The 10,245-nt window shown below is 42.3% G+C and overlaps 1 protein-coding gene across 2 annotated transcripts in view; it reads right to left on the bottom strand.

The window, feature by feature from the left end:
* Positions 1–5,530: 5,530 nt before the first annotated feature.
* CDK5RAP1 (CDK5 regulatory subunit associated protein 1) overlaps positions 5,531–10,245 on the bottom strand; it is a 32,820-nt gene continuing 28,105 nt past the window's right edge. For both annotated transcript variants that reach the window (XM_045832983.1, XM_045832984.1), the window contains exon 14: positions 5,531–5,806. In XM_045832983.1, coding sequence (XP_045688939.1) covers positions 5,717–5,806 — 90 coding nt within the window. In that variant the 3' untranslated portion in view covers positions 5,531–5,716. The remainder of the gene's footprint in view (positions 5,807–10,245) is intronic.

Here is a 10,245-nt window from a genome sequence, read left to right as displayed (position 1 = left end):
AAGGCAAGCTAATAGCTGTGTTACAGCCCCCAGCAAAAGGTGCCTACCAGACTCTGAAAGCATTCAGGGAATGGCCTTCCTGAAGGCCCTTGTGTCATGGGAACTCTTGCCCTGACTAAAGATGGCAGCCAAGAGAATGTAAATGGTTCAGGGAGACTGGCAAATGTAGCACGTTGTGGAGGAGCTGGATAGGAGGTCACATAGGAAGCTCTAGGTCAGTATTTAAAATAAGGTGGGAAGAGAGAGAAGGGGGCTGGTCTGCCATGCTGTAGTAAGAAAGCAACAAGCAACCATGCCAATCTGTAGTGAAGAAGGCAGCCATGTGAGAGAGATTCAACCATGCTGCCTGTAGTGAGGGAGGGGGTAGGTCTGTTCCTCTGAGGATTCGGCCATGCTGCCTGGGCTAGTAAGAAAGGGGAGTAACCATGAGGAAGGAGCCATGAGCCAGGAGGGATTTGGCAGGAGCAGCCAAGAGGAAGAGAATGGCATGCTGCTGCTCAAATCATGCCTGCTCTAGCTGACTCTGAAGCCACCAAGGACTCTGCATTGCAAGACAGTAACCTGCTGCCTCACAGACCTGGACTGTCTGGACTCTTACAACTCAGAACATACAGAACAGCCACTCTCTTGGGACTTGTGCCTTCCTGGACTTCACCATGATCCAGTGCAGTATGACATACGTTCTCCTCAACTATCACATGGAGGCTAAAGACATTGTACACCGGATCCTGAAAGGGAGAGCTGCTGTGAGAGCATGGTGACTTTGAAACCCACAAGTGTCCTTTCCAGAGGAGATGGACAACTGTTTGCTCAGCTGGCTTAAGAACAGATAAGAATATGGAGAACTACTGGGCCTGGTTTTGGCTTATAGCGTGCTGGAGAGCAAGGGAAGTGGTGGATCTTCTGGGAAAACAAGGCTCTGAGCAGAAGTGCTCTCAGCTCCCTCCTCCAAGGTTTCACCCCTGTAAATAAAAACCTGTTTCTTCCAACACCAATTGTTGGGACATGCATCAAGGGGCCACATGCACAGGCCTCACTTTGCTCAGTGACAGAAGCTCTAGCAATAAAACAAACAAAAAAATAAGTAAAAAGTACACAGAATGAAAAGAAATAAAAATGTCTTTGTTCACAGATGACATGATTGTCTATGTAGAAAATCTGACAGAACTGACCAAAAAAAAACAAACCCTCAGACATAATAAGCAAGTATAGCAAGATTACAGAGTACAAGGTTAATGTGTAAAAGTCCACTGCTTTCCTATATAGCAGCAATTAATTACTAGAATCTGAAATTATGAACAAATTTACATTAGAACCCCTCAAAATAAAATACTTAGGTATAAATCTAATAAAATATATAGAAGATAAGAGAAAAACTACAAAACTCTGATGAAGGAAATCAAAAAACTAAATAAATGGAGTGACAGTCCATGTTCATGGATAGGAAAACTTGATATTGTCAAATGTCAGTTCTTCCCAACCCAACCCAATCCCAACATTATTCCAGCAAGTTATTTTGTGGATAGAGACAAATTGAAATCAAAGTTTATATGGAGACACAAAAGACCCAGAATAGCCAATACATACTGAAGGAGAAGAGCAGACTGACACTAGTCAACTTCTAAGCTTAGTAGAAAGCTACAATAATCAAGACAGTGTAGTATCGACAAAGAATAGACCAACAGATGAAGAGGATAGAACAGAGAGCCCCCAAATACATCCACACAAATATTGGGTTGGCCAAAAAGTCCATATGTTTTTTTCTATAAAATAAGACACATTTTTCATTTTCACCAATAACTTTATTGATTTGGATATTTTGAGTATGTTGGCTTATCTCCCGGTATTGGCTATTATAGTGGGTAGAGGCCAGGGGTTTTGCTAAACATCTTCCAATGCAGAAGACAGTTCCACAGCAAAGAATTATTTGGCCAAAATATCAATAGTACCAAGAAACTTCACAAACCACTTTTGACATGTTTGATCAGTCACAGCATGTTTTCCATATACTGCACAAATCTTTTTTGATGTTTCAGTTGACATTGTACAGAAAAAAATAAACTTTTTGGCCAACCCAATATAATCAACCAATCTTTGACAAACAAGCAAAGGTAGGACATGAGAAAAGATCATCTTTTCAACAAATGGTGCTGGAATAACTGGACATCCACATGCCAAAAAAAAAAAATGTGAATCTAGGGACCTTTCATTTGTCACAAAGTTTAACTCAAAATGGATTAAAGATCTAAATGTAAAATGTAAAACTATGAAAATCTAAAGATATCATAGGAGAAAAGTCTCGATCATTTTTAGTTTGGCAATGATTTTTTTTTTAGGTATAATCCAAAGCATAATCCAAGAAAGATATCACTGATAAATTTCACTTCATTAAAAACTTTGGCTCTCTGAAAGATACAGTTAAGAGAATGAGAAGATAAACCACAACCTGGGAGAAAATATTTACAAAAACACACATCTCATAAAGGACTGGTATTCAAAATATACAAGGAACTCTTAAAATCCAGCAGTAAGAAATTAACATCCTGATTAGGAAGTGGACAAAGGATCAAAACAGACACCTCACCAAAGAAGATACAAAGACAGCAAATAAACATATGAAAATAAGCATCAAGGAATTATAAATAAAGCAGAAGGAATGAAATAATAAAGACTAGAGCAACCCTGGCTGGTGTGGCTCAGTGGATTGAGCACCAGCCTGCAAGCCAAAAGGTCACTGGTTTGATTCTCAGTCAGGGCACATGACTGGGCTGTGGACAGGTCCCCAGTTGGGGGAGTGCAAGAGACAACCAGTCCATGTTTCTCTCACACCTTGATGTTTTCCTACCCTTTCTCCTTTCTTCCCATCTCTCCAAAAAAATAAAAATAAAATCTTTTTAAAAAATTGATGAAAACAAAAGTTGGTTCCTTGAAAATTCACAAAATTTTAGCTAGACTGAAAAAGAAAAAAAGAGAGACTCAAGTTATATAAATCAGAAATGAAAAAGGGAATATTACTAAGTATTACTACCAATCTTAGAGAAATAAAAGGATTATAAAGAATACTATAAACCACCCTGGCTGGTGTAGCTCAGTGGACTGAGTACAGGCTGTGAACCAAAGGGTCACCAGTTCAATTCCCAGTCAGGGCTGGGATGCAGGCCAGGTCCCTAGTGGGGGCCATGTGAGAGGCAACCACACATTGATGTTTCTCTTCCTCTTTCTTCCTCCCTTCCCTGTTCTCTAAAAATAAATAAAATCTTTTTTTAAAGAATATTAAGAACAATTATATGCCAACAAATTAAGATAACCTAATTGAAATGAACAAAGTCCTCAAAACGTACAAACTACCAAATCTGACTCAAGAAGAGATAGAAAATATAAGTAGACCTAAAACTAGTAAGAAGATTGAATTAATAAACAATATATTCTATTAATAAGTAGTATATTACATTGATTGTATTTTACCATAAAAAAGGAATGAAGTAATGGCACATTATACAACATGGATAAACCCTGAAAACATTATGCTTAGTGTAAGAAGCCAAATACAAAGGCCACATATTACATGATCACATTTATATAAAATGTCCAGAACAGGCAAATCCAGGCACAGACGTATAGTAATGTTTGCCAATGGATAGGGGGAGGGAAAAATGAGGAGAGATGCAGGATGACTGCCAGTGGACATGGTGTTTCTTTTGGTAGAGATGAAAATGCTGTAGAATCAGACAGGGGCTATTTTGCACAACCCTGTGAATAGAGTAAAAGCACTGAATTGTACATATTAAAATGGAAAAATTAATGCTATGTGAATTTTATTCTCAAGAAAAAGGGAGTCAGCCAAAGTGGTTACAGTAATATTAGACAATGTAGATTTCAAAACAAAAGATATTATGAGGGTTAAAGAAGGTCATTTAATAAAATCTCTCTGTCAAGGAACATAAAAATTCTAAATGTTTATTCATCTAATAACAGAGCTCCAGAATACATGAAGCAAAACATGACAGAATGGCAAGAGGACAAGAGACAAATCCAAAATTACTTTTTAAAATGTCAATACCCCTCCCTCAATAGATACTTGATAGAAGAACTTGATACTAAGTAAGGATATTATAAACTTGAACTGAATTGATTGGCATTTATAGAACACCCAACAACAGGAGAACACATTCTTCTCCAGTATACACTGAATATCTACCAAGACAGATCATATTCTGAGGGACTGAACAAGTTTCAATAAAGTCAACTAATTAAAGTCATATGAAGGGGTTCTGGCCAAGATGGAGGCATAGGCAGAAACACTTCACTTCCTCACACAACCAAAAGAAGGATAACAACCAATTTAAAAACAAAAAATCAACCAGAGCTGCCAGAAAATCAAACTGTATGGGAATCCAACCACCAAGGAGTTAAGAAACATTCATCCAGACTGGTAGGAGTGGTAGAGACGGGGACAGAGAGCACACGCAGCAAGGCAAAGCAGTGGACCAGGCGGGGATCCCACATTCACATGTACATAAGCCAGGAGAAAAAATGGGGGAGCAAGACACACCAGGCAACCCAGGGTTTCTGTGCAGGAAACTAAAGTGGGGAAGGTAAAGAGCCATAACAAATGTTTCCCTCGGTAGAATACGGACCTTGAGAGCAGAAACCAATCTTCCCAGGTCAAACCAATACCTGAGCAAGAGGTTCCCAGCCTGGGTTCCCAAAGGCATTTGTGCAGGTCAGTGGAGTTGAAGGAGATGAAGGGAAAACACATAATAAAAGCCTCAGAACATCCTAATATATAAGGTCACCTGTTTTAGAAGCAAAATTATTCAATGACTACTCCCATTTGATAAGAATTTACTATGTTCCATAGATAGTGCTAACTAAACTCTATGAATATAATCTCACTGGACTCCAGATAAGATAAACACTTTATTATTATACCCATGTTGCATGAGAAAACCCAGGCACAGAAGAATAAAGTAACTACTTAGGTTCATACAACTCTTAAGCAATGGAGTAGGGAGCTGAACCAAAGTCCTTCTGATTCCAAATATTCCATGCTACCATCTTTTGGACTTTTTTCATGATACCCATAGAATGACCTAATCTTAGTGGTGACTGGGCCAAGAATGAGTGTTCAAAGCCTACCAGTAGGTAATGATGTCTTCTAAAACTCCAAGTGCCGTCAGACCTGAAGGCAAAGAATGAACTGAGGCTAAAAAAGAGGTCCATAAATGAAATCTTCAGGTAAAACATGAGAATAAAGTGAGGAGATGGCAGGTGAGTCCGTGTCATCAAACCAAAATGTTAGAAAGAGCTAAGGCAGTTTTTCCCAAGTAAATGGTTTTCTCCACCTTCCTCTCCCCTTCAGCCTCTAACTCCCAGGTAGGGCCCAGGAGAGAAAACCAGGAGGGTTAGCAGTGTCCACAGCAGAAACTGGGTTGGGAAACACTTAACACAGACACTCTATAGTCTAGAGAAAATCCCAGGAACACTAACCAAGGCAAAAACGATATAAATGTAGAGACAGAGAGACCACTTTAGTTTAGGTGAATTTAATGATTGTAAAGGCTGTTCATACAGCAACAGAGATACATTTCCCATTTGACATAAAGTTGCTTCACCACTTGCAGCTTGTCTTCAGGGCGTCAATACCTCTTTCGTTAGTGACTAGCCACACCTCCCTTCCTGCTGGGAAGGACGGCCCACATCAGCTCTGAAGCCATCAGTCCAGGGAGCAGTGTGCTGAGGAGTCCCTCAGAGTGGTCCTGCAGAGAACGTGTCCTCTAAGTGTCTGAGAGCTGGCGGAGGTAATCTGAAAGAAAGCCAGTCAGGAGAAGGCAAGGTAACCAGGACTGCACCACAGGGATATAATGTGGAGCCTCAGGAGAGCCACCGGCAAGGACCTGTGGGAAAGGACAGGACAGCAGAGACTGCATGGTCCCTGTATGCACCCGACCCTGAGGGGAAAAGATGTCTGATGCAATGGTAATGCACATAATTAAAAAGCCCAAAATCAGTCAGTCCCAAACAGCCACTTCTTCCTTTCCTCTTGGAACATGGGTCTTCCCCAGCACCAACTGTACAGGTTCAGGAGTGAGCTGCCCATCACAGACCCTGCACTCCTAGCTCCAGTGGTAAGCTATAATCCAGGCAGCACCTGTCAAATCCTTCCTTAGGATATTTATGGCCAAAATTTGGTGAGAACTGTTCTCTTTCCCCTCTAATTGAGAACTAAAAGCATGTGACCCCAAAGGTACCAGCGGTTTAATTTCTTACCATGAGAACAAGTCACTCTATTAGTAAATATTAATTGAGTACAGATTACATTCCAGGAATAGTCCCATGTGCTAGAGATACTAAGATGAACAAAAGAGATATTTTCTCTGACCTCAAAGGAGCTTTCAGGAAAGACAAAAAAAAAAAAAAGATGATAAATATGTAAAGAAGCACTCGAGGATGATCTCAGGCACTGAAAAGAGCTCTGAAGATAAAATGGACTAATGCAGTCAACAGTGACAAGAGCGTGGCGGAAGGAAGGTGCTCTAGCACCACAGTGGCCGGAGAAGGTCTCTCAAGGAGGTGACATTTGAGAGGACCTGACGCAGGGGTGTGCACCCTGAGGCCCTCAGGCCACATGTGGCCCAGGACAGCTATAAATACAACTCAACACAAAATTGTAAATTTACTTAAAACCTTTTTTAAAAGATTTTATTTTATTTATTATTAGAGAGAGGGGAAGAAAGGGAGAAAGAGAGAGAGAGAAACATCAACATGCAGTTGCCTCCCACGCACTCCCCACCAGGGACCTGGCCCGCAACCCAGACATGTGTCCTGACTGGGAATCGAACTGGTGACCCTTTGGTTCGCAGGCTGGCATTCAATCCACGGAGCCATACCAGCCGGGGCTTAAAACCTTTTTCTGCTCATCAGTTTTCGTTAGTGTTTGTGTATTTAATGTGTGGCCCAAGACAACTCTTCTTCCAGTGTGGCCCAGAGACAGCAAAAGGTTGGACACTTCAGCAAGCATGCAGCCAAGCAAAGATCAAGAGCCTCCCAAGCTACACAGCATACACAATGTTCCTGACACTGACTAGATTTGAGGGACAAAAAGAAGGCCACCACAGCTGGAGGAGAGGAAGTAAGAAAAGTGGAGTAAAGGAGAGGTTGCAAAGGCAGCTGGGACAATTCACACAAGGCCTGGACACCTTGCATTTCATGCTGGCTCAAATGAGAAGCCCGTGGAGGGTGTCCAACAGAGGACTAAGTAAGCTGACTTATAAGGATCACACTGACTAAGGATCACACAGATAGACTAGAGGAGGGCAAGAATGCAAGCAGGAAATATGAAGCCTCTGGAATTCTCATGGGCGGCTGGTGGGAGTGTAAAATGGTGCAATCACTCCAGCTATTTTATTAAATCAACTCAATTTTAAAACACAGAAGCAGAAGACCAGTGAAGAGGATACTGCACTCTCCCAGCCAAGAAGTGATGGTGGCTTGGAGATGGAAAAAAATGTTCAGGTTCAAGATGTGTTCCATAAGAGCTGAAACAGATGGACTGGATGGGAATATGGAGAGCAAGTATCTAGGATGATTCCTAAGTTTTTGGCTTGAGCAACTGAGTGGTGTCATTTACTGAGGTGGGGACAAAAACTGCAGGCAAGTGGGAAGAATTCATTCTATTTTGGCTGCATTAACATTAAGATGCAAGACAGAAAGGAGATAAACGCTAAAGTCTTGAGAAGAGTGGGGGGCGGCGGAAGAGAAGGCACAAGGAGCAGCACTGACAGAAGATGCAGACGCTTCCTATACAGGGCCAACCAAGCACAGAGCACGTAGAGACAGTAAAGACGTAAGTGAGCTGGTGGCCATAATGATGAGACACTGAGGTTTCACCTGACTGTACCTATTTTCTCTGTAAAATACAAGGCAGACGCCAGCTGAGGCTATGGTTTGGACAGGTAGACGAAGATTTAAGGAGTGGGAAAGTCAATTTACTAGGAAAACATCACAGGATCAGGACTTTGGAGCCATGCTCAGTGCTCATTTGAATTTTGTGGTCATGACTTTCAACTGAGTGCAGTCAGTTTACGAGGGTCAGACTGTTCCTTTCCCCCCAAGACATCCCCTCTCCTTCCTCAGAAACAAGACTCCCAATTTCTTTTTAAAGATTTTATTTGTTTATTTTTAGAGAGAGGGGAAGGAAGAAGAGAGGGAGAGAAACATCAATGTCTGGTTGCCTCTCGAGTGCCCCCCCGGACACCTGGCCCACAACCCAGGCATGTGCCTTAACTGGGAAAAGATCCAGCAACCTGTTGCTTCACAGGCCAGCACTCAATCCACTGAGCCACACAGGCCAGAGTGAAAACTCCCATTTTTAACTGGACACATGGTCACTCAGAATGAAGACCACATTTCTCAGATTGTTTGAAGCCTGGTGTGCTATATTACCATGGCAGAAGTAGTCTGTGGAACTTCTGCAGTATCCTGAAAGGTAGAGGGCATGCCCTTCTGCCCTTCCCTTTTCTTCTTCCTGCTACCAAGAATACGGACGGACAGGTAGCTGGAGGAGCCATCTTGGGCCACGAGGCAACCTTGAGAATGGAGGCCACACACACAGAGAACAAAAACAGAAGGAGCCTGGACCCATGATGATTGTGGAGCCATCGCAATAGTCAGTCCTGGACTTCCCACATCTAGGTTCTTATGAGAAAGAACCTAGAAAGAACTTTTACCTTATTTAAGCTACTATATTTTGAGTTTTCAATCACTATCATCTGGCCTAATCTATGTAATACAGATTAGCTTTGTGCTTCTCCCCAGCAACGTGCAGCTGATAGGGTACAGATGCAGAGGAAGCAGGTAACTACTTTTACCAACACCAGAGTTTAGCCAAACTCAGCACCACAGAAGAGAGGGAGACAAGAAAGTGAAATTTATGAGGGAGTGGCCCTAGCGCAGCACGAAGACTGTAAGTGAAGTCAAATGAGAACAGCGGAGACGCACAACAAAGAGGACGAGCCAACAGACCCCTGGTGCCACAGCCCCGCCTCCACCTGGATCCTTCCACTAAATCTCGAGAGGCTCATGACACTTGGGAATAAAAGACAGTACCGAGTAATACAGTATAACTCTCTACATTTCTTAGCAAATGGAATTTTCCCATTTTAGCAAAGAATATCATACTAACACAACATCCCAACCTGCCAATCTCATTCCTTTTTCTAAGTAATCCTTAGCTACAGTGTAAAGAAACTAGGAGGAAGTATGGGAAGGCAACTAAAAATCAAAGAAACAAACATTCAGAAGAGAGAGAAATAAGACTGTCAAAAAATAAAAGAACAAGTGGAGAAGCCTATGTCAGATTATTTCTAGATCAATCACATTGCTGCCTCATAGGAACTACTCTACCTAGGAAATTCCCAGGCGATGTTGAAAACACTCCCCAGTCAGGACAAGCATAGAAAGGAATGGGATCATAAAGTCACCAACCAGCAAGTTGATTGTATTGTAAGTTTTTGTCAGATGGACAGAACAGAAAAGTTCTAAGTGTTGGTAAAAATTTCCAGACTGATCCAAAAAACTGATGTGCCGGGATGGGGGTGGTGAGCCTCCCTCAGCTGCAAACCATGGGCCATGGCTCCCATGACTCGAGAAGGAGGTGACAGTAAGGCAAGTACAGAAAGCAGAGAAGAGAGTAATGCACTAAGAAATAGGTAAGAGAACAAAACACTCATCAACATAAGCAGAAAAAGAAATCCCCTCTCTCTTCTGCAGATGCTCCACAGCTCAGGGTTGGAGGAGCAGCTTTGCTCCTGCCTACCTCATCAGCACGTGTCCTGCCAGCCTCTAGTTCTGGGGCAAGTGCACATGAGGACCAAAAGGGAAGGAAGACGGCAATAGCAGACCTGTGACAGTGTAAAAAGAAAAGGAGGAAAGAAGAAAGTGAAGGCAGGAGGAAAGACAGGATGACCATCCCCAGTGAAAGGGGGAGAAGAAGAAAGAGGAAATCCCACAGTCATTTAGTTAGAGCTGCTAGTCCAGGGAAGGGACCCAGGAAACTGGAGCACACATAGGTTAGGGATGCCTGGAGCATCAGAGACCTTGAAGGGTACGCTAAACTGACAGAAAGAACTATCAGCAAGGCTGAATGATACAATTGTTAAAAATGTGGACACAGAACTGGGGCTGCTTCAGTTCTAGTCCCTACTTGACCACTTGCTAGTTGTGTGACCCTGGGCTACCTACTTA

This window comes from Phyllostomus hastatus, unplaced genomic scaffold (genome assembly GCF_019186645.2).
Source record: "Phyllostomus hastatus isolate PE091 unplaced genomic scaffold, TTU_PhHast_1.1 phas_contig_17, whole genome shotgun sequence".
In the NCBI taxonomy this organism is placed as follows: Eukaryota; Metazoa; Chordata; class Mammalia; order Chiroptera; family Phyllostomidae; genus Phyllostomus; species Phyllostomus hastatus.
This window is presented reverse-complemented; position numbering and strand designations above follow the sequence as displayed.